Raw genomic sequence first — 25,416 nt, forward strand, 5'->3', positions numbered from 1 at the left:
ACCAGCAGTGTCACTGGGTAAGAGTTAAAAACCAAAATTGGAAACTGTGTTTGCACGTGTGCATTCACACTTATATATGGATTTGTGTCCAAAACATACTGAATTATGAAGTCTGAACTATGTTGAAATAGTCTAGTCACATAATCAAGAATGAAGAACATAGTGAAGAAATTTATGACACTAATATGAAACTCTGAAGTCCCATGATCTTATTTTTTAAAAGATACTCACAATATCCTATTGAACACTGATTTTTCTTTCTTAAAACAATGGGTCTGGACTGGGGTATAGCTCAGTGCTGTAGCACTTGCCTAACATACAAGAGGCTCTGGGTTCCTTCACCAGCACCTCAAGAAAAAAAAAAGTGATGGATTCAAATATATGGTTATTATTTATGATATTTATAGCTTATGTACGAAGTGTTCCCCAAAAGCTCACTTATGAGAAAATGCATGAATGTTCAGAAGTGAAATGATTAGAGTATGAAAACCATAACCTGATCAGTGGACTAATCTGTGCAGTAACAGTAAGCAGGTGTGGTGTAGCTGGAGGAAGCAGGTCACTGGGGCACACTCTGGACTTTATATTTTGCCCCTGCTTTCTGGTTGCCATGTCTTGAGCTGCTTTCCTCAGCCATGCTCTTTGACCATGATGTTCTGTCTCATCTTGGGCCCAGAGCTACAGAGTCAGCCAGTGGTAGACTAAGCCTTTGAAACCATGAGCCAAAATGAATTTTTCCTCCTCTTTGTTCTATTCAGATCTTTTGGTCACACCAACACAAAGTTGACTGAAATATATGGTATTCCCACTAGTTGAGAACTTAACAAAGGAAAAATAAATGTCAAATTGCTTTCTAGTTCAATACCCAGTAGCATGCAAATTTTCCTAAAATTGCTTATGAATTACATACTTTTAGCAATGGTTCAGGCAGGAATTATAATCTGAACTGGAGGCACCATGAATCACTGAACCACAAAAAATATAATAAAGTTAGTAAAAGATAAGACCAAGCAATAAAAAATTACAACTATTTTATCAAGAGAAACAGGAAAAAATAAATAAATAAATAAAACAAATGGGTTTCCACAGATGCAAATCATTACTCAGAAGCTCTCCTTATCAGACATTCACCTCCCATGAAAATCAAAAGCAGGTATGATTTCCCCACTTACAAGACTACAATGTTTTCAAAAGTCAATTCCATCTTCAAATAATTTTAAATATATATGGGATTGTAAGGTATGACTTACCTTCTCCCTACATGCCTTTACAAAAGTACAACAAAAACTTCTGACTTGTCAATTTACTCCATACCTTGAATTTACCTTCTCATGGTATTTATTATACAATTTATCTGTAATGACACCTCTTTATTAACACCTTATAAATTGCACACTTTATTGTGCCAAACTTAAAACTGTCAAGAAACACTCATCACTCTTTCAGGGCCAGTCATATAATATTGATAATTCTTTCAGGAAATATTAATGAGATGCTTACTAATATATATTATTATATAAGTAATGATATATTTGTTGATGTAATTTAATATATTAATATTTAGTTTATTACCTTGCATAATATTAATATCTTTCAAAGGAAATTAATGAGATGCTTACTAATATTATTTTATAAGTAATAATATACTTATTGATATAATTTATTAACATATTAATGCTTACTATTTATTACACTGCATAATATTAATATATCATTCAAGAAAAATTCAAGAAATAATTTAGAAAAACTGGGAAGTGAATGTCCGGGTCAAGAAACACTCTTCAAATACCTCCTACACACCAAACACTATACTAAGAAGCACTAAGGACATGAAGTAAGTGTGAGATGAAACAGACATGTAAAAACAAATTAATGCAATACAGAGTCCCAATACAAAATGTGGTAGGACAGCCAAACAGAAGAGACAGCTGATTTTTCTAAGGTGAGCATGATAACTGAAGTTAAGTAGTCATGTGTCCTTATTATTGCAACTGAGAGGCAACAATCATGAGAAATTTATAAAGGATTTAAGAGACACATCCTGACACTGTTGAGCAGTACCTATCTCAAGTTCAAAAAGAAAAATGACTCCTACTTTTTTAAGTCACCATTAAACTATTTGTTTAAGATATGCCTAACTGGTAAAATTTCAAAGGGACTGATTCATGTATTTATGCTTCCCAACATTGATCAAAGAAAAAACAAGAAATCTTATTGGATGTGACTTCGCACAAAAAGAAAGACATCATTAAGGATCATAAGCAGAGAAACCATGGGTTCAGGTGCAATGGACTAGAATTCAACTAAAACTATGACCTTGGACAGGTTACTTATCCTTGCACAGTTTACTTATATACAAAAGTGATGCAAACAACCATTTCATAGTGTTACTCGCAGAATTAAATTGGCCATCCATATAATAAATTCAATAGCCTCTGGCACATAATATGTGCTTATTTAAAAACTAACAATTCCTTCTACCACAATCAACCAGAAAGCCAATTCTTTAACTAAAATAAGTAAAATTCAGAGGCTCCAGACCTCAAAAGAACAATTCAACACCACATAAAACTAACAAAGAAAAGTATAGTTTCAAATTCATATCCCCTCACCCCTGTGTGTGTGTGTGTGTGTGTGTGTGTGTGTGTGTGTGTAAATGTGTGTGTACTGCTTCAGACCTAAGTCATAATATGTACCTGACAAACATTTGCTGAAGGATAAAACAATTCCTTAGTCAAAGTGTTTAGGAATAACAAAGAAAACACTGGAGTCAAGAAGAAATAATTTCTGACTTTGATTTGTCATTTTATTCAGTCGTCAAAAAGTAGACATGATTTCCTTCTTAATATTTTAAATGAATTTTGAAAGTAGTCTAAAGGATTAATGAAAATGTACTCAATTATGAAGCTTTAAGCTACTTGGAGGCAAAGACTATAAATGCAAATTTTTATTCTCCTTCTTTAGGATTATAGCTACCCTGTCAAAATCTAAAGCTATATTAGTTTGTTTTTTCCCCAAAGATTGAATATTATTTTGTTTTCTTATTTTATCACTTAATAGTCAATGTGATAACTCTGGATTTCTGATGGAACAGTTATAGAAGATAATATTCCAGTTACCAGTCTTGCCTACTATTCTGTTTCAAATTGATGAGCAAGTAATCTGTCTTCTATATCTTCTTCCAGGTACAATTCTCTATTTTCTAGATCATTACCCCATTCACACTTCAATTTGGTAAGCTCAATGACATTGTTCACCTGGCTGTTTTGCAACTCAACAAATATAATCTTGTATATGAACAAAACATAGTTCACAAAATACAATCATAATTTTTTAAACCACAGCTTAAGTACCTTCCATAATATTTCTAAAATCTTATGAATGTATTATACATTTCTATTTTACAATGAACATATGACAACAATGAAACTCACCTAATATCACATTTTAAAACATATCATAAAAAATAAAAATATTTATACAAAACAGCAAATTTCATAAATCATTTACTTCTACATAGTGCCTCTATAAATATTAAGAAAAATCAAGTCTACACATTTGGTAATTCTTCTATTATTCCTTCATTATTTCTAGTATCAACTAATCTTAGATAATTTTCATTGTTTTTATTTTTAGTTTAAAATCACACATTACTCTCGAGAACATTTCAGATACTTTTTTCCTACATCACTGCAACTTTAATATATAAGGCTGCGAACATAAGTTCACAAGATTCTGTCACTTGGATAAAGACATAAAGCCTTAATAGGATTTTTATTTCTAAGACACAAGATTCTCAATGCATGCAAATCAGAAGATAGATTCTGCACTCGCTGACAAATTCCTAAATGTATATGTGCAATTAAATAGACAAGCAGTAAAATTTGAAGGTACTGAATTAGAAACTGGTACATGAACTGCACTCACCTGACTAAATGGAGCAGGCAGGAAGATAAATGCCAAGGCTCATTACCAGCCAACAGTATGAACAAGGAATAAACAAGAAGAGAACTTTAAAATACAGAAAAAAATAACAAGTGGTCTTGGTCCTCACTCCTTAGCTCCCCCAAAAAGTCAAGGTCAAGAGATAGCTTAGATCTAACAAAGAGTCTTGCAAAACCCAAAGCTGACATCTTGGAAGCTCTCTGCAACTCTCAGATCAAGTTTGCCACTATCTACTCTGTGCTTCCTCTCTACCTGGTACACTCTTAATTGACCACAAAATATGACAACCATTCACATCTCTCCCCCATGGCTATCTCTTCTCACACATTTTGTGCACCCTGAAAGCTTAATCAAATCTGTGTTCCCAATTTTTTTGCCTGGCACATAGTAAATACTCAAGAAAAGTTACTGAATTGAATGTGAATAGAATTTTTTACACTACAATTATGACAAAATCAAATGACTATCAGTTTAAAAGGAAAGCCAAACTGAGAATAACCGAACACTTTAATATGTATTCTCTCTCTGGAATGTATTATTAACATCATACACAAAATAGCCAACACAGGGTAATAACCATTCCTATTTCTATGAGATAAAATTGATTTAATCAATACAGAATTTTACTTTAGCTGAAGTTCCCATGTGTCATGTGTATGTATGTGTGTATCAATGTAGTTTTTTCTCACTTTTTCTCATTAATGGTAAATTAGAAAACTTGAACAAAACTGAAACTCAAAGGAATATTTGTACATAATCATTACTTTTCAATGTCCAGTCACCGTTAAAAATTATATTCTCAACACTTAATCAATCCTGTAACATTTTTCACATTCCTAGCTCCCCCTGTGCAAAATTTTTAAATTGGAAAACTAACAGGTGATACATCTTTCTTTGTAGTAACTGAATAAATTTTTGCTCTATGTGAGTAGAACTGTCAAAGAACTGAATTTACAAGTACCCCCTCACAAAACTATTTCAGTATTCAGCTGTTTCCTAGCAACAGAATCTGCTATTTTCTCATCACAAATAGGCAATAGGGATAAAAATCTGTGTCTCAGTGCATTCTGAGTCAATGAAGGTTAAAAAAAATAGAGCATAAATAGCATGTAAAACTATTAAGTATTTTCTAGCCTATCTAGGCTTAGGTTTTAAAATGGTAATTACAATTCTTAAATATGATAAATGATCTGGAAAACAAGAGTCTTTACAAAAAAAGGGGGGATCTTATCTTTTCTGTGAATGGGAGAGATCACAATGGTGAACACAAAAGTAGTTACTGAAGGATTACTCTGGAGAGTTCAACCATGAAGAATGAAGCTGTTATCCTCAAGGTAGCTACAGTTTAAACCTGGTTTATGCTACAATGTTGTTTCAAAGCAAAATAAAAAATTCAAGTCATACATACACCAGAGAAAAACTGTCAAAAGAGTAACAATTTTAAGTACTATAGCCAACCTGGATAGTGCTTCAGAAGTACTCTGAGGTCATAAACATTTGCAATTAAGATTTCAGAAATATTCTGCATATACAGCACTTGGCACATATTACTGGGTACTTCACTCTTTCCTTTTACAGACAGTATACTAATGTGTGACCTATTTTCTCAACAAATCAGAAGAATGCCAACATGCAGCTCTCACACAGTAATTCCTCAGAACCTGAGCACCTACTCTTCACAAAGGAGTATATAGTAGGTATCAGAGAAAATTAAGTGGAATCTGGCACAATTGCTACCCTGGAACTGCTTCAATTTAAAATAGGCAAAGAAACATCTGCCTGAAGGTGAATACCAGAAAGCAATGTAGGAGAGAGGTATTTGATTAGACCTGGAGAGAAGCAAGCAACTATAGCAAAACTATAGCAAAAAGGGCACAGAACTCAAAGAGTTCCAGGAGACATAATGAAGGACCTGAGTCCTTCACTAATTAGGTAGGTGAGTTTTGGTAAGCTATCCAACCTGTCTGGGGTTAAATTTTCATGGACAAAATGAAGAAGCCTGATTGGCAAGTTTTAGAGAGAGCCTTGTAAAACAGAAAGCAGAATGCTAATCATTACCATACATGATAGGTATGAGCATATCCAATAGCCTTTGGGAGATAATTAGGTCACACAAAAAAAAGTGAGCATATCCAATAGCCTTTGGGAGATAATTAGGTCACAAAAAAAGTGGAGACCTCATGAATGAACTTAGTGAAATTTTATTTAATTAGTTAGTTACTTTGGTACTGGAGACTGAAGTCAGGTGCTTTATCACTGAGCTACATTCCCAATCCTTTTTATTTTTGAGACAGGTTCTCCCTAAATTGCTGAGGCTGGCCTCCAACTTGCAATCTTTCTATCTTGGCCTCCCAAGTCACTGGGAAAACAGGTGTGAGCCGCCACACCAGGCATTTTGTCCTTTTCAAAGACATGAAGAAGTCAGGCACAGTGGCACACACTTATAATTCCAGCAGCTTGAGAGGCTAAGGGAGAAGGACCCCAAGTTCAAAGCCATACTCAGCTAAAGTGAGGTGCTAAGCAACTCGGTGAGACCCTGTCTCTAAATAAAATATAAAACAGGGCTGAGGACATGGCTCAGTGGTCAAGTGCCCAAGTTCAATCCCTGGCTTCCCGCCCCCCCCAAAAAAAAAAGACAAGAAGAGAATTTGCTCCCTTTCTCTCTGTTCTCTATCATGTGAGGATACCAAGGGAAGACAGTCACCTGCAAATCAGGATACAGGCAAGCCCTCATCAGATACTAGATCTGCAAGCACCTTGGTCTTGGGTCTTCCAGCCTCCAAAACAGAGAAATAAATATTTGTTGTTGTATCTTACAGTTTATAGTCATTTGTTAGAGGAGTCTGAACTAACACATATCTACAAAACTAAACTTTGTATTCTAGTTGTCAAGGAAAAGGACAAGATGGTACATAAATGATTACCATACAACTCTAAAATCCTTTCCTGCTATAAAACTTCTATGTCTAATACTTACATTTGCTGGCAGCCAGAAAGCAGACAGAACTTAAAATGAGGCAATCATTAAAATTCTTGTCTCAAGTCATTTCCATAATTACAAAATACATAACCGTGCAAAGCACCATAGAGAGAAATAAAAAGAAAAATCAAAACCTCTTAAAACATTATTCTTCCCATGAAGCAGCCCCTTCAAATGAACATCTAATGTACATAGCACTTTGGAAACTTCAAAGCACCTTCATATAAATCACTGATATTTTTTCAATGAAGGAAATACACTAAAACTCAAACTCATTAGCTTGGTACAACCACTGTTCCAATTTTATTTCCTGTGACTCTTTACAGACACACCACTATCTATTTCCAAAAAAGTTCAGCAACTAACTTCTACTACTCTCAGCAAGCTGTTCATCTCCTATAGCCAAGTCATTTGAAGCCAGCATCAATTTTATCTTGTCTCAAAATTCCCTGAGATTAAGTGGTGACCATTTGCAGACGCCCCTCTCTTTCTACATATTCACTGAGTCCTTCACATACATCTTACCTCCCTCTACTAGAAGAGAGAGTTCTTGAGGGCCACGCTCCTGTTCCATTTCCCAATATTATCTAGCCACTATGCACAAGTCTGATACCTGCTAAAGAAATTTGTTGGATGGATAGCAAATTATTTAGTGGACCTTACATAGAACTTTAAAAACCAATATCTCACAACTAGAACAATGATCAAGTTCAGCTTAGCATATTCAGTCAATAAACATGTCGCAGTCAAAAGAGAATATGTTTACCTTTTTCTTCCAAAATGAATGATTTCATAGCTTTTAACTGCATTTCCCTACGGATCATTACCATGAGAACAAATGGTGCCTGACATTAATGGTGGAGGTGAAGGTGTTACTTACTCCTTGCCTATTGATTATTGATCAGCTGCAACACTGGTTCACAGCAATCCATTTTAAAGTGACATGAAATAATCAGGAAGTAATTTTAGAAAAGATATACTAAGCAACAAAAACTCAAGTAGTTAGACAAGAAGTCAACTAGGCAGACAAAAATAAGATGCAGAAACTCCTATATTAAACCAAAGTAAGCAAGCATTCAAGAGAATTACAAGCTACTGGGGGGCAGGGGAGGTTATGCACACAGTACAGTTATGCACACAGTGGTACTGCATGTGCTCAGCATTCAGGAGACCCTGAGTTCAATCCCAGGCACCAAGGAACTAAACTGAATACTGATTTTTTTCAAGCCAAAACTTCAGTCACTAACAATAATAAGGAACAGTCTCTGAGACCAGGCTATATAAACTCAAACTCTGCCTCTGTTCATCACTACCTGTGCAAGGATATGGTAAAACGCAAGAGTGAGAATAGCACCCACCATGGGGGCTACTATATACAGTAGATGTCTTAATTCATGTAGATCATTTAGAACAGCACTTGGCAAATATCAAATTGTTATTGAGTTTAAGTTATCATTATCATCATCACCATCAATCTGATTCTTCTTTTTATCTCATACCAATCCATCATGTCAACAATACTTCAGAAATGTAACTGCAATCCATTGACTTCTCAGTGGTTACTAGCAGTCACTCATTGCAAGTCACAAACCAGATTACTTCCAACCCAGTCTTTTTGCTTCCATTCTTTCCTGACCCTCCAAAATGGTTTTCAAGCACCAGCCCCAGGAATCTATTTAAAATAGAAATCAGATCCCATCACTCTCTTACTCAAAAGCAACTAATGGCTTTCTGCTACATTAAGCTGAAAAAACCAAAATTGGCCTTCTTTCTTCTAAATAAAAAGGTCAAGTTTCCCTCTTTGGAACCCTTGCATCAATGACTTTTCCCTCCCTAACATGAACTTTTCTCTATATTTGTTCGGCTGACTTTTTCATGTCATATATAATATTGTAATTATTTATTTCTTTGATGATTGTCAATTTTCTGCTAGAATATAAGCTTTACAATGGAAGAAACTGCATCTATCTTAAGTACTATATCCCCTGTATATGATATATGGTTGAACAAATAAAAAGTAAACCACTAAATGAAAGAACTGGTCACAGTTTCTAAAACTGTTATGTGAAGCAAAGAAATACACTTTTCTCTCATTGTTTTCCCTACCTGGTTACCAATCTAGTGTATCATAAATCCAAATTCACCCTTTTTGCCTACTTTGAAACTGTACCTTTCAATATTTTCTGAGTTTGAATATCTAAATCCCCTAATTATATAACTTACACAAACACAAACTTACACACACATTTGTCATCAAAAGATCCTAAAAATTATAAACAGAAAATCTGAGATCCAGCCATGGCTCCAGAAATTACTGGCCAATGTAACCTGGGACAAATGACTTAGTCTCTCTGAGCTACATTATCCTCATGTGTATAATGCAGATTACAATCCCTGCCTATCTCAGAAACTTGTAATGAGGATCAACTGACATATGCACCAACAATAAACTATGAACCCAGGAGGACTTTATTCTCATAGTGTCTATCAGTTCAATAGAATTTCACTGAGCACTGACCACATGTGCGAGATGTTACACTAGAAAGAAAATCTGAATTAAGAGCTTGCATTTTAGTTGAGGAGAAAAACACATAATGAAAATGATTCTATCATAGTTTGGTGGCATGCAGAGCACAAAGGAAACACTTCCTCTGGGCTCCCAGAGGAAGCAGAGTCACAGTTGAATTATATGGTTCTATAGGGTAAAAAAAGAGTTCATATCAAAGGAGAAGGTACTGCCAAAATTTTACCAGTCCTAAAGCAATTTAAAAGCCAGATTAGTTATATTATAAAACTCACATGATCCAAGTTAAGAACAAGTTTTCAGATATCACCTGGGGTAAAACTCTTCAATCAATTTATAACTTTCCCCAAAACCATTTATTTCATCCTCTACCATGAATTAAAATGCCTTTTAAATCTACTTTAGGGCACTTTTTCTCATCCTACAAGAATATTTCCATTTATAAAGCTGAAATTTTTCAATTACATACTCCAAGGTCAAAACCTCCCTCACTGGAAAGGACAGTAATACAGAGAACATAGCAACAGTTTTAGATTTCTACTGCACCAACAGCTCTAAAAGAAACTCCTCCTCCTTTTTGCTGTCCCCCTCCACAGTTGTCAGGACAGGTTCCCAAGCAATATACTCTATCCATTCTCCTGAAGGATAAGGCAAAGGGTTCTCTGGATTTCCTCTTAACGAGGCCAGGCCCTGACACACAAGTGAAAGATAAGCACTGCCTAAGACAGCAGGTCTCTGTCCCTCCTCAATCAAGTCAAGACACTGAGGCCAAAACTCTGCACAACCCACCATTAATCAGGACAAATTCATTTAAAGTACATCTGAATCCACTAAAACTAAACACACATGTACAATTTCACTTCAAGGCCCATAACCAACAGAAGCGTGCTTGTCGAAAGATGTACTAGAATATTCAGAGCAGTATTAATAATAACCAAAAAGAAAAGAAAATCCAAATGCCTATCAACAATAGGATGAGCAAATAAATTTTGACAAAATCAATCAGAATTAGGATGAATAAGAATCATGCCATCTGACAGAATGCAATGAATCAGTTTCTTTTCTATGATACTCTGAAAATTTATAACTTGAATCTAAACACATGGAAACATCAGACAAACTGGACAATGTTCAACAACATAATTAGTTTATAATCTTCAAAAGCAATAAAGTCACCAAGCACAGTGGCCCACACCTGCAATCCCAAGGGCTCAGGACCCTGAGGCAGGAAGATCACAAATTCAAAGCCAGCCTCAGCAACTTAGCAAGACCCTGTCTCCAGATTAAAAAAAAAAAATTAAAAGGGCTGCGGATGTGGCTCAGTGGTAGTGTCCCTGGGTTCAATCCCTGTTACCAAAAAATAAAAAAATTTAAAAATCAACAAAATCCATGAAAGTGAAGAAGAACCTAGGAATTTGTTCCAGCCTGAAGGGCACTAAAGAGGCATATGACAACTAAATGGCACATGTAATGTAGGTTAAATCCTTTTACAATAAAGGACATGATTGAGACAACTAGTGAAACTTGAATGGGGTCTGAGGATTAGAATATATTAACATACTGATATTAATATCCTTATTTTTACAGTTGATTTTGGGATTATGGGAAGAAATGTCCCATTTATAGGAATCACACTAAAAAGCATCAGCAGTAACAAGGAATCAGAATGGGAACTTAGCCTCAAATAGTTAGAGAAAAAGTTACTGTTTTGTTACTTGAAACTTTTCTGTAAATTTGTGATTTTTTTTTCAAATTTTTAAAAATTAAATTTAGGAATTAATGTTGGGCTCATTTATGTTTGTGGGACTGCAAACTGGTACAACCACTCTGGAAAGCAGATTCCTCAGAAAACTTGGAATGGAACTACCATTTGACCCAGCTAAGCTACTCCTTGATTTATACTCAAAAGACTTAAAATCAGCATACTATAGTGATGCAGCCACATCAATGTTTACAGCAGCTCCATTCACAGCAGCTAAACTATGGAACCAACCTAGGTGCACCTCAACAGATTAATGGATAAAGAAACGTGCTATATATACACAATGGAATATTACTCAGCCATAAAAAAGAATGACTTTATGACATTTTGCTGGTAAATGGATGAATCTGAAGACTATCATGCTAAGTGAAATAAGACAATCCCAAAGAACCAAAGTTATCTCTGATATGTGGAAGTTAACACACAACAAGGTGGGGCAGGGAGAAAAGAAGTTTAGAGGATTAGACAAAGAGGAAGGAAGGGAAGGGAGGGGTAATGGGAATAGGAAAGACAGTAGAATAAATCAGATATAACCTTCTTATGTTCATATATGGATACACCACCAGTAAAATTGCACATCATGTACAAACACACTCATGGGATCCTAATTAGAATGCATTTTACTCCATGTATGTTTAATATGTCAAAATACACTCTACAGTCATATATATCTAAAAAGAACCAATTTTTTAAATCTGAAAAAAAAAGTATGCTGGAAGGGGAAGAATGAGCAGCAGGATGGGAAGAAGAAAGGAATTCAAAGTTCATATGCTATATTTCTTATCCAAAAAATATAAAGTTTAAGTGAAACTTGCTGAAAAATGATTGTATTACACACTTAGGATTTCATAGAATTTTATCTTTTTGTTTTTTGTTTCGTTTTGGTTTTTTTGGTACCAGTGATTAAACCCAGGGCATTGTGCATGTGGTAGGCAAGTGCTGTACCACTTAGCTACAGTGCAGGCCCTAAATTTTTTCTTTTCTCTCAGTATTCTTAGATCCCCTATCTTCTACCCAGAAAGTAGAAAAAAATTGTAAAATTTTGTGAAAACCTGCCACATATCCTTCTTTCTACACTGGATTATTAGAAAGACAAATTAGATAGCAAATATATGTAAAACATCTTGAATTATCTGAAAGAAAAATGTACAGCAAATGCAAAAAAAAATTTAAGACAAAATTATAAAATAAAGTTAAAATTTATTAAAAATTTATTTAAACATGGCAATACACAAAATCAGAAATGTTTGAAGCTCCAAAAGTAAAAGAATTTCAGATTCATTTCCACAGTTATGATTAAATTAGGCATTACACAGCTTGGCTTATATAGAAATTACAAATTACATTTAATTCACATTAAGTGTCCAATACATAGCAGACAGAGGTTGTCTGCCTCTCCATTATCATTCTCCCCTCTCCCCATTACTAGCAGTCAGTCTTCCACATCTGTTGGGAATATTGCAGTTTCAGGAATATGCTGTCAGGACCCATTATCCACCAACTAACAACAACTAATGGAGCAGATCCATGACCTTAGGCCAGGCAATCTCTTTGACTACAATAACTGATTAAGTGTTAGGAAGATGACAGCTGAATTGTGTCCCCCTCAAATTTCATATGTTGAAGCTCTAACCCCTAGTACTTCAGAATGTATGACCTCATTTTGAAATAGAGTCACTAAAGATATACTTAATTAAAATCAGGTCACACTAGAGTAAGAGAGCCCCTAATCCAATATGACTAGTATCTTTGTAATAAGTAGAAATGTGTGCTACACAGTTGGAATGCCATGTGAAGACTGGAGTTATACTGTCACAAGCCAAGAAACTACCAGAAGTTAGAAGAGACACCCAAAATACACCCTTCTCTAGCACCAACATCAATATTATATATGACATGAAAGAGTCAGCTGCACAAATATAGAGAAAAGTTCATTCTAGGCAGGGAAAAGTCATTGATGCAAAGATTCCAAATAAGAGACAATAAATTTCTATTGTTTTAAGACATCAGTGTGTGGTACTTTGCTATGACAGTCTTAGGAAGCTACTACATCATATGACTTAAGTCATTAGAAGCACAGTAAATATTAAGACTAAGGATAGAAATTCTGGGACAATTTTTTTGGATGATATGCTATACATAAAGTCTGACCCAACAACAGTCACTTTTGCTACCATTAGAGAAGCCAAATCAAGGAACAAAGCATGTGCATAGGGTGAAAGGCAACTGCAAAGAAATAGCTAGAACACCAGTCAAGCTGCGTATGAAACTCCGACTACTACATCTGGACTGCTCAATTTCATGAGCTAGCAGATTCCATTTACTGATTAAGGTAGCCCGGGCTGGTTTTCTGTTACCTGCAACTGGGGTTAAAAAAAAAAAAAAACTACCTAATGGGGACATTCAGCTAGTGTCAAGAGGTTTTCTGCTGCCAGAAACACAATTCCACTCAAATATGAATTCCTAAATTAGCTACTTAAAAACTGAAACGTCATTATCCCAGAATAAGAAATCTTAGTGGTTCCACAGCTGGTGAATTCAGCTATTCAATGGCATCAGTAAGCACTCAGATTCTTTACACCTTTCTACAAGTCTATCCTGCAAACTGGGCTATCCTCAATAGTCATCTGCCTTATCTCAAGTTGGCTGCAGCACTTATAGGTATCACATTCAGTTATAATACTATTCAGAAGAGAAAAAAAGGACTATTTCATCCCATGTGCCCATTTTTTAGCAAGAAGATTTTTCTGCAGAAGACCCAAACAACTTAGTATATTATTCAGCCAGAACTACACTATGTCAAATACATGGACCAAATATTGAGGGAGGAGTCATCGTAATTGGCCTGAAGGTGGTACTAATACCCTGAAAACTTTCTGAAATGTATGGTGATATCTATGATCGTCATGGAAACTAGGGGTCACTATAGGCATTTAGTGGATGACATTTAGCTAATGTCCTAAAAAACGTATGGCTGATTTACCCAAAGAAGTGCTATCCAAAATGTCAACAAAGAAAAAATAGGCAAAACCAAGAATAATAAAAGAAGGGGAACATCCATCTAATAGACTAATATTTGTGTCTTCCACAGATGATCTCAGTGGTGAATGACACTATTCTTACCTATAAAGAGATTATAAGTAGTACTAATTACTGTTTCAGACAAGAGAAGAAATAATTTATAAGCAACAAGAATAAGGTAAAAAAGTAACATAGGATTAGGGATCAAAAAAGAATTTTAATAAACACTTAATCAAAGGTGAGAATGTAGCTAAGTAGTAGAAATTGTTGACACACACAAGACCCTGGGTTCAATTCCCAGCACCACAAACTCACACACACACACACACACAACATCACAAACACACCACACATACAAGTTTAAAACCTACAAGGTGTTTTCATAAATTATCTCATTTAATAAAAGTAAAGTTGATACTTCAGTCTTCCCAAGTGCCAATGATACATGTTTAGGCAACCCCCAAAGAGTCAATAATAAAAGATATTTATACCAGAAATGCTATAATTTTTAACTGAAAAGGAGAGCTTAGTATATATTTATAAGTAATCAGGATAGCTTTAAAAAGTCTCATCTTTATACTGTGAAGTTCTCCCTCTTACATATTAAGTATCAAAAAAAAAAAAAATTCAAAGACTGGACCTACATTAGAAGACAACAACAATGCAAAACGTGTACAATTTTAAGATGTCACCTCAAGTGCCATGCTTTCAGCAAACTACTTTAAACACATTAATCCTATCATTTGTTCTGTACAGTACCTCCAGCTGCATCCAGTACTGGACTGTTATTGCAGCACTAGCACATGGCACAAGAGTTTTTAATACATAAGGAGTTCCTTCTAGGCCTGGAGATGTAGTTCAGCAGTAGAGTGCTTGCCTAGAATGCACACAGCACTGGGTTCAATCCCCAGCACTGCAAATAAATAAACAAAAAAAACTATCTTTTATATTGCCCTCTACTGATACAAAACACTAATTTGGAACAGAAATCCAGGGGTTATATCTACCAAGAATCATATATGAAGTTCATCATCAAGGTAAAAAGCCACAACCCTGAAGAAATCCAGAGGCCACTCATGAAATGAATAAGTTCGCCATCAGTACTCACAGAAGGAAAAAAAGAAAGCCAACTGTGGGTAGTAACCAATAAAAACCTGGGGGTTCTGGAACGAACAGTATAACGTCATAAGCAATTTAAACAGCATTATGAAAATTAAATTAACTTACTCCCTAAAGCAGCACAAAACAAAACTACCAAGGGTATATGATTTAAAATGTGAGCACATCAAATACAGAAATGAAGTGAAAACACTTACTGCCAAAGCCTTGGACAGTTTGGCTCTAAATTCATTCAGGATGATTGCCACAATGTCCTTAAGTGGCACATAAGCAAAGCCATCTTCTAAGTAGACTTTCCTTCCTCGGAACAAATCTAGAGCATCAGCAAAAGGGATCTGAATTTAGAGTGACACAGGAAAAAATAGTCAGTGCCTGTCATTAAGAAATCCTTGAAGTCTTTACAAATATTAGGTCTAAACAGAGAAATTCATTAGTCTTAGTAGATCCAAAACAAAAACAAAAAGATGAATTTACATTCCTTACAACCAAACAATTATCACTAAAAGGAAGAGCAGTACAAAAATAATTTGTTTCAGAACAAATGCTTCAAAAAATAATATTAACAATAAGAAAAAGGCAAATTAGAATATTTTCTTTTATTCATAACCTATGTATTAATAAATTATAATGCTCAGGATTTCAAACTTCTAATTCAAGATCTCTCAGCATGTTACATTCACCTCACAGGATACATCTCACATTTTATTCTGTCCCCCCAAAAATCCTAACTTGTATACACCATATTCAGCACTGAAAATTACTTGTAAGCAAAGTAATTTCAAATTTCTTCAGCTATGTTTCCATTCTTTCCCTGGAGAAATATATTGGAAAAGCTAAACTTCACACTAAGAAATGGAAATAATAATAAGTATTCAATTTAGTTATTAAAATAAATGTCTTAACTACTTAAAAATAATACTCTAGATTTTTTAGATCCTATGAACTATCCTGAAATTTTAATAGGTAAGCAGAATATGGTATTAGTTAACTATGAAAACCATCCTCACTCTCCAATATCATTTTTCTTCTTTTTATAATAAGATTAAAAAAATAGGTGAAAATTGATCCCCAAACATGTCTACTCACCCAAGTTCTAGAAGAGTGAAATCTATATGCCTACAATTCCATGTGTCTGATGACACCTCATGCTATAAACAGGTCACAAGATTTTTAACCAAATAGCTTTTGATATATGTACCAATTTCTATTACTACAATTGTCCTTGTCCTCAAGGAGTTTATCACATAACTGAGAACAGCAAGAGACAAATACTTGAAAAGCCAAATAGCTCTACATGGTGGTACCATGTGTGATACTGCGTCGAACACGTGGTTCAACAGGACACAGGAGAGAAACAGGTAAGAGGGTTTAGCACAATAAGAGGTAAGAAAAGGAGACAAAAGTTTGGAAATAATAGTTCCAATCTAAGTCTAGAATCTTGTCAAGTCTCCTAGTGACAAGATTGGTTAATTTTATATATATAGCTTCTCAAATGCAGCATTCAGATCTGTGAAACTGGGAGAGAGGAGAAAGAGAAGAGCTAAATGATACTTAGAGGTTCTTTAGCAATAATGTTCCATGATTCAAGCTTTTAAGGTAGTCACAGAGGAAATAAAAATGTCCAGGCAGAAGTGTAAGATGATATAAAGGAAGAGTAATGGGAAATATATGATGTGGGAGGAAAAGTGACCCCCATACTCCCAGTGTGAAAGGCTGACTAAATGATGGTCCAACAGATAGCAACAAGGAGGCTAGAATGAGGAGCTAATGCAGAGGAAGGATTTAAACTACTAGCACTCTCAATGATAACCAGCACAGTCTTTTCAAAGGAAATTGTGAGGTTACAGTTATCAAACTTTAAACTGATTTCAGCTCTCTCCTCTTCCCCTTCAGAACTATTCAAGCCAAAAGCTATCTGGTAGTTCCATACACAGTATCTATGTTGAGGGGTTGGGGAAGCCAAGGGGACCTAGCACAGGAAGCAGGAATCTGAGTAGGTTAAAGAAGGAGAGCAGGTAGCTTACAGTATCACAGTCCAAGCAGAATACAGTAGAGACCACATAAGGAAGCATGGTGTCAAAGCCCAAAGCAGCAAAGAGGGCTTCCATGCAAGGCAGAGATTCGAATAGAGTGTTAGAGCCAAATAAGACATGAGGGTACTCTGCAGGAGCTTTGTGGGTACAGGAACCCAATCAATGCAAGGAGTTTATTCCTTTAAAAGAATGGCCTGTAGTGGGGGTCTGGCTCCAGCAGTTAGGAGGATATCTGTGTAAGTCCACAGTCTGGTGGGGAATGTTGGCACAGCCTTAGTGCAGGAGAGGGAGCAGAGGTGGTGATGAGGCACTATACAAATGTATTAATTAAACATGCACAAAGCTCAAAGTAACATATTTAACAAATGCTAGAACACACTTTAAATATTTACATACTTTATATACTGACTCCATCTCCAACTGAGCTCCACTTAAACTTGAAGAGGTGATAATTTCCTCTTCTCGAAGACTCTTCTCTTCATCACTTATCTGAAAGGAAACATATTTTATACCATTTTTAAAAATGAAGTCTTTTTCAATTAAAACAATGTTCTCCTGTTCTAACGAATATCCTATACTTTTATAAAAAATTTAATATCCTAATATTTCAAATCATTTGTAATATGGTTACAGAATCATGATTATCACTAACGAAGGCAAAAATATGGAAGAATCTAAATTCAATAATCTTTAAATTTTTTATCTGCCAATTTCTGAAGATGTATATCACAAGAACAACAGCAGAGAAACAATGTATTACAACAAAAGGAAAGGAACTATAATAAAAACTGAGGTTAAAATACACTAAAAATGAGTATTATTTCAATTCAGGAGCTATGATAGTTTGTTAAAATGCCTATTTAGGTTAAGAGTGGCTTAATTATTTCTTAGTTTTCTAGTCATATAAAACAATCCAAACTTGAAACACTATTGTTTCCAGGAATAACTGCAAATCTATTATCTGAGACTTCTTATAGCTTTATAAAAGAAAAGACTGATACATCTGACTAAACAAAAACCTCAAACTTCAATACCCAGAAAATCCATAAATAAAAATGAAATATAAATGACAAATTGAGGGAACCAGTTACATCATCTAACATCTGAGATCCTCTCTGTAAGTAGTAGTCAGTAACCCAAAAACAGTAAAACTCAAACAGCCAATATTATATGTGCAAAAATAATTTACCAATGAAATGACAAAAGTTAGAAATATTTAGAATATACAATCTTTGTACATGGCAGATTAGCAATATATATCAAAAAGTCTTTAAAAAATGAAGACCCTAATGATTTAATTTTCAGATTAATCTTAATAACAGGACAAGTATATAAATAGGAATAATGTTTCTTCATTACCATGTTATTTGTAATTAGAAAAAAGACTAAATAAATGTCCAACAAGAAGTATCTAATTAAATGTACTGTAGTTGAACTTGCTGTTTCAGTAAAGCAGCCAAGTTATTTAGGTCAACCTCTTACAGAAAACAATCAAAAAACCCTGAAAATTAAAAAATGTCTTTTTAACAGCACAGAAGGTTATTATACAAAGTAGGGTACCTAACAAGAGACCATCCTGTTCAAATGCTGTGGGTCACGGCCCAGGCCTTCAACTTGTTATAAGGTAGTGCCCAGTTCAAACATTCTAGGCGCCTGGAAGAAGCAAATTCAAATCCTCTCTGGAAGAAAGCAACTTTACAGTATGCCCTAAAGCATTCCTACAAATAAATTCTGAAATACAATGTTAAGCACATTGTATTTTATAACAAATAATAAAACTACACTTCATGAGAAAAAAACTAAAGAAAAAAGATTCATAAAACAAAAATTATAACTATGCTATTATGTATAAAGAAATAAAAGACAAACCCAGTGGTAACTGTATGAAGATGAAACTGTAAAAAGTGATTTGTTTTTAAAAAGAGAGATGAAGAGAAAGAACAAACATTTTTTAAAACAAATAAAAATTTCAGGAGCAAAAATGAAACTGAATGAAATCATAAAGAAACACCTTAGATTTCAGTAACTGTGGATTGGTAGGTAAAACAAAGCATCAAAGTTCTCTGTTCACTCAGAATTGCCAGACCAACAGGGAAGCTCTGCATTTAAAGCCCATTTTTATATTTACTAATCCTACTCTACAAATGGAACAGGAGGAGACTTTGCAGGGTAATGGCAATGTTCTGTGTCTTGGTAATAAGTTTGAGTTGCACAAGTTGATTCATTTGTCAAAATTCATAAACGGATACACTTAACATCTGTGCACTTCACAGTATGTATATTTTACTTTCAATAAAGATAATGCTAAATATGGAACTCTGGTTAATGAAATGCATGCTGTAGTACTCCATGGCAAGTATACTGGTTTCTGCAACTTATCTTGAAATGAACTGAGGGGTTGATAGCACGATGGATAATACACGATAAAACAAATACTATAGTAAAAAGTAAATTGTAAAAGGTAGGATGTAGATTTTCACTTTTAGAGACTTTTGCAACTTTTCTGTAAGTTTGAAATTTTTCATATTCAATTTTGAGGGCAAAGTAACACAATAAAGACACTACCACACACCCACCAATACAGATGAGAATACAGAGCAATTAGAACTCTCAGGCCCTACTGATAGGGATGTAAATTAGTATAACCACTTTAGAAATTAGAAATTATCTCAGGAGTTGAAGGTAAACATAACCTATAACCTGGCAATTATATATATATATATATATATATATATATATATATGATAGGTTATAGGCAATTTTACATATATATAAAATTTTTATATATATATAATTATATATACATATTTATTTGTTTTATTTATAGATGGGCACAATACCTTTATTTTATTTTTATGTGGTGCTGAGGATCAAAACCAGTGCCTCACTATTGCACACACTACCAATGAGCCACAACCACAGCCCCTGGCAATTTTAATTCTAAGCATATACTCTAAAGCCAAGATAGCAAACTTCCTAGAAAAGACCAAATAGCTAATGTCTTAAGCTTTGCGAGCTGTACAGTCTCTGTCACAAGCAATAGCTTACCACTGTAGCAAAAAATAGTCATAGTCAATACACAAACAAATGAAGATAGTTATGTTATATTAAAACTTCATTTATGGGCTCTGAAAGTTACGTTTCATATAATTTTCCAAGTCAAGAAATGTTATTTAATTTTTTTCAACTGCTTAAAAATATAAATACCATTCTCTGTGGACCATGTAAAAACAGTGGACAGTATTATGCTAGCCTCTGCTCTAGAGCAATGGACTTAAAACTGCAACATTCCTGTGCATCACTCAGAAAGCTTGTTACAACATAAAATTGCTGGGCATCTTCCTGGAGTTTTTGATACATAAAGTCTAGGGTGGGTCCTGGGAATCTGCATTTCTAACAAGTTTCCAAGTGATGGGAATGTTGCAGTTCTCGAACAACAGTCCTAGAAAAACATACATTTCAGACATCATGACATGAAGAAGCATTAGTCATGTAACCATAGAGCAACATTATATAAAATAGCCAAAAGTGGGGACCCAAATATACATCAAAAGTAGTATGAATAAATATGTAAATTCATAGAGTGGAATAAAGCACAGTAACAAAAATAAACTAAAACCCCACACAATGCACATAAATCTTGAAAATACATTAGGCAGAATAATACAGACACAAAACACACTGAATTATTCCATTTACATAAAACTTTGTTTCAATTAGGAAAACCGTATTGTTTAGAGATGGATACTCAAATAGTCAAATAAAGCAGGGGGTAAAAAAGTGATTGCCATAAAGCTAGAGTAGTGGTCTTCTCTAGCAGACAGAGAAGGAAAGCACAGGAGAGTTCATGGGTGACAGCAATGCTTTATTTCCTCACCTGGATGACAGACTGATATTCACTTAGACCTCAACTAAACAATATGCTTTTGTTTTATCTCATTTTCTGGACATGTATTATACTTAATCATTTTTAAAAGGTTAAAAAATGAAATAAAAGGAAATGAATTGTGTTGTAATGGAATATTATGCAGTCAATAAAATTATGTTTAAAATTAAGGAGATTTATGATTACTATCACAGATATTCAAAAAATATTGTTAGGCACAGGTAATTAGGTGATGGTAAATTAAAATAAATCTTTGAGGGGATGGGGACATAGCACTAGGGTAGAATACTTTCCTAGCATGCATGAGGCCCTAGATCCTGGAGGGTTTCAATCCTCAGCACCAACCAAAAACAAATAAATAAAATCTTTAAGAGAGAGAAAGAAAGTGTCTGTGTATGTATGTGAGCTTATACAAAGGGGAAAACCCAAAATAAAATACAACTGCCTAGGAAGAGGGATTACAGATAAGTTTTCTTTTCCTTTATATACGTATATATTACATTAAATTTACCCATTAGATATTTCATGATCTGGATAGTGTTATATACTTATTTCAATTTCAAATTGCTACTTTCTTGCATATTTTTTAAATTTTGTTCTATTAGCTCAAAAGTAAAGATCCTGGTTACCAACTTAAATCCAGTAAGATACCGACATTATTGTCATGCCTATCTAATAATTTCTACATTTGTCTAAACCTATTGAGTCTAAGACTATATTTCTTGTCACTTAACTACAGAATTCTTTCTCTGTGTTTGCACAGGTAAAGATCCAATGGAAAATTGATTTTTAAATGTATTTTCTAGGAGCAAACACCTTCCCTTAAAAGAAAACGAAAACAAAAAACCTATTCTGAATGAATGCACTGCCCACTCCACCAACCACCTCTCCATTCCTGTTCTTTCTGTGCCTTTTCCCAAAAGAACAGTCAGGGGGGGAAAAAAAGAGGTAAGAAACTACACAGAAAGAATGATGGCAGTGCTACAGAAGAGCTGATTGGATGATAGCTATCTCACCACTGTGCACTCATTCAAAATGTTTCTCACTGTTGTTATATGATAGTTGAAATAGAGCACGGAGGAGTTTAGGTGTGTCAATCTGCACATGTCAATGAAGGTTGAAATCTACACATACTACCTACTAGTTACTATCCTTATACTATCTCTTCTAATCCTATACTATACTTATACTATCTCATCTAATCCTACCAAAGACCCTATGAGGTAGGTGTTATCTTAGTTTTACAGCTAATTAATATGAATAAAATCAAAATCAAACTAGATTACTAAGGAAAGTATTTCTCACCCTAAAACTCATGATGCCACAGTTCTCCAATTTTAAAAAAAAAATAAAGACTTAACTTTGCAAGAGAATTGAACAAATTTATAACATAAAAAGCAATCAAAGACAAGATCACCAACTGAAAATTTTTACCTCACCTCCTGTTGGTAATGAATAAGATAAAGAATCAGAAACTGAAAATGTAATACAATTAGATGACATGAAAAATCTTATAGATAAAACTCAAAAGGTGTCAGTACACAAATTACATATAATCACCACTCATTCTGAAGTGTTTAAATTAACGTTTGCAATAGAAAATATTTCTCAAGAGCTAACATCAGATTATTCTGCTTCAGCATTTGTTTTGTTTACATATATCTCTGTTGACAGTAACTTCTCTACTTAATTGACTATTTATCTCTTACTTTGCATTTCATACAGGAAATCCTTTGAAACTCAAATATACAACCAGACGCACACTGCAGAGAATATCTAAGAGGAGGTAGCTAAGTTATAGGACCAATTTTTGAACCAACCTATAAATTTCAAATAGCAATTGACAATGGAAGAAAACAATCCAGAAGATAGGGCAAAAGGAGAAAGAATCTTCATGTTTTAACAACAATCTCTCATTTGTTAAGTGAATATCCAACTTAAATTTTCTCATTTATTTGAAATTAAGTGAAATTTTAATATGCATGTCTGTGCTCCCTACCATTAATGAGAATAACTGATTGCACGTATTACTCTTTGCCAGATTAATTTTGATTGAATCTGGCAAGACAGAATTTAAGGCCAAATGTGTTAACTTGTCACAGACATTTTAAATCAGTTGTTACAGCACCAAAAAATTAGTATCAGTATCTTCGAACATACAGGTGTTTGTCCTAATATTTTAGGTTCTAACTAAACAAATCCTACATCAATATATAAGTATCACTAATACTTTTCCTAGTGCAATATAGTATCTTTCCCTAATTTTAAACAGTTGTATTAAGAAAATCATAATTATTTCTAAGCAATTAGCCACTTACCAAGTAAATACTAGGGAAGCACACAATAATTCAACTGCCATACAACAGAACACTCTAGTTTCAAGAGACTTTATGTGTTCAGTCTTCTGTCTTAGAAACACAGTGCAGATAGAATTTTTTAAAAACAAACAAAACCTCAAAAACTTAAATAAAAACTAGAGTAGGTTATTAAAGAATGTAATAAGATTTCCTATCACAGAAATCTATCTTCCAAATAAAGAGGGGAAAGAAGTTATATAGTCTTGCTTAGATTAGAAATTATGAATAAAATTCTGAGAAATTCAATGTGTTTGAAATTCTAAAGAATTTCAATATTCCCAAAATAACCAAATAAAATACATATCATGCACATCCGATCTAAAATTCATGTTATTCCCTACATTATAGCCTGTGAGTAAATATTATATCTTTCCTTGGTGAATTAAAAAGTTCATTCATTTTTCACACACATTCAAAATCTTCATTCATCTATTTAGTTATAACCAAAATTTAAGTAAGAAGAGTAAGAAGATTTTCACTGAAAAATGCAGAATGGCCACCTGAAACTTTGCTAATTAAAATGCTATCAACTTGATTATTCTAAATTCCTAAAATAATCTTGAGTGTTCTCTTTTCACCTACTTTCTCCTTAAAAACTATTAGAGAAAATATGAACATTTTTCATTTGCTCAGGTTCTCCTAGATTCATGCCTAAAATACACTCATCCTTTGAACGAGCAAGACAAGATTAAAAGTCTTCCTGCTTCTACTAACAGAGAATCACATGAGAGTAAAACAGACAGTGGAACAATTATATAAAAGTAAAGTAATAAAGTAAAAAGTATATAGTTTTTAAAATCACAGCAACCTGTCTTTAAATTTTAAATAAGTCAATTAATTCTTCATGCTACAATTTCTTATTGGCAAAATGAAGAAACTAATTAATATATATTTCATGCAGCTTTTGTCAAGATTACACAAAATACAGTATGTAAAGTATCCACCATAGATCTACCAAATAGCATTCCCTTAATAAATGGTAAATATTTATTATTATTATCTGTAATATACATTTTGATTCGTTTCTGTTGTCTAGACTTTTTTATTAGGTAATAAAGGGAAATGTTTATAGCAAAAACTCCAGTTTCTACAAACTTGTCATCTTATTAGTTAAACTAACACAGGACTTGGTCTTTACGGGATATTCAAAATAACATAAAAAAAGCAAGGTATCACTGAAGCATCTCACAATCAATGTTATTATGCTTCACAAAACAAACATCTTCCTGAAAAGAGGTAAATGGAATCACATTACTTGAGTAACTTACTCCACTATTCCAGAAATGCAGAACCTTCACTTTAATTACTTTTCAATGACAAAGACCCTGAATATTTGAGATCTGAAGTTCTGCTCTTGTCCCCACTGTTCACAATTCCCCACACATCAGTTCCTTCTGTTCACACTCACCTACTCAAGGGTCAGTACCAGAACATTTCAATGCTATTCATATAATGGTACAACATTTAAGTCAAGCAAAAACCACACTGAGTTTTAAATGTCTTAGTAAAGTAATAATTCAATATTTTATAATTATTTTGTTTTACATGCTGCCTTGTATAATAAAATGAAGGAGTCTATGTGTATCTTTTCATTTTTCATATTCTTCATCAAATCAGGAATTAAGAGAGCAATGTCACTGCCAGAAACTCTGACAGGGGATCAAGAAGGCAAACATTGTGCACAGTAAATAGAAAGAAGCTAGCTGAGTAGATTGTATTGCTCCTCACCTTGGGCAGAGTCCCTCAGCCCAGGGAGGATCATACATTCCCTACCTGTTCAACTCAGGCA

At 34.0% G+C, this 25,416-nt stretch overlaps 1 protein-coding gene across 1 annotated transcript in view; it reads right to left on the bottom strand.

Annotated features, from left to right (window-relative positions):
• LOC306665749 (DNA primase large subunit-like) overlaps window positions 1–25,416 on the bottom strand; it is a gene marked incomplete at its 3' end in the record, with an annotated part of 290,898 nt that overhangs the window by 116,279 nt on the left and 149,203 nt on the right. Inside the window, exons 6-7 of the mRNA XM_079147377.1 lie at window positions 17,781–17,873; window positions 15,549–15,686 (exon numbers count right to left, since the gene is read on the bottom strand). Coding sequence (XP_079003503.1) covers window positions 15,549–15,686; window positions 17,781–17,873 — 231 coding nt within the window. The remainder of the gene's footprint in view (window positions 1–15,548; window positions 15,687–17,780; window positions 17,874–25,416) is intronic.

The sequence above is a fragment of the Sciurus vulgaris genome (assembly GCF_902686455.1).
Source record: "Sciurus vulgaris genome assembly, chromosome: 7".
Classification (NCBI taxonomy): Eukaryota; Metazoa; Chordata; class Mammalia; order Rodentia; family Sciuridae; genus Sciurus; species Sciurus vulgaris.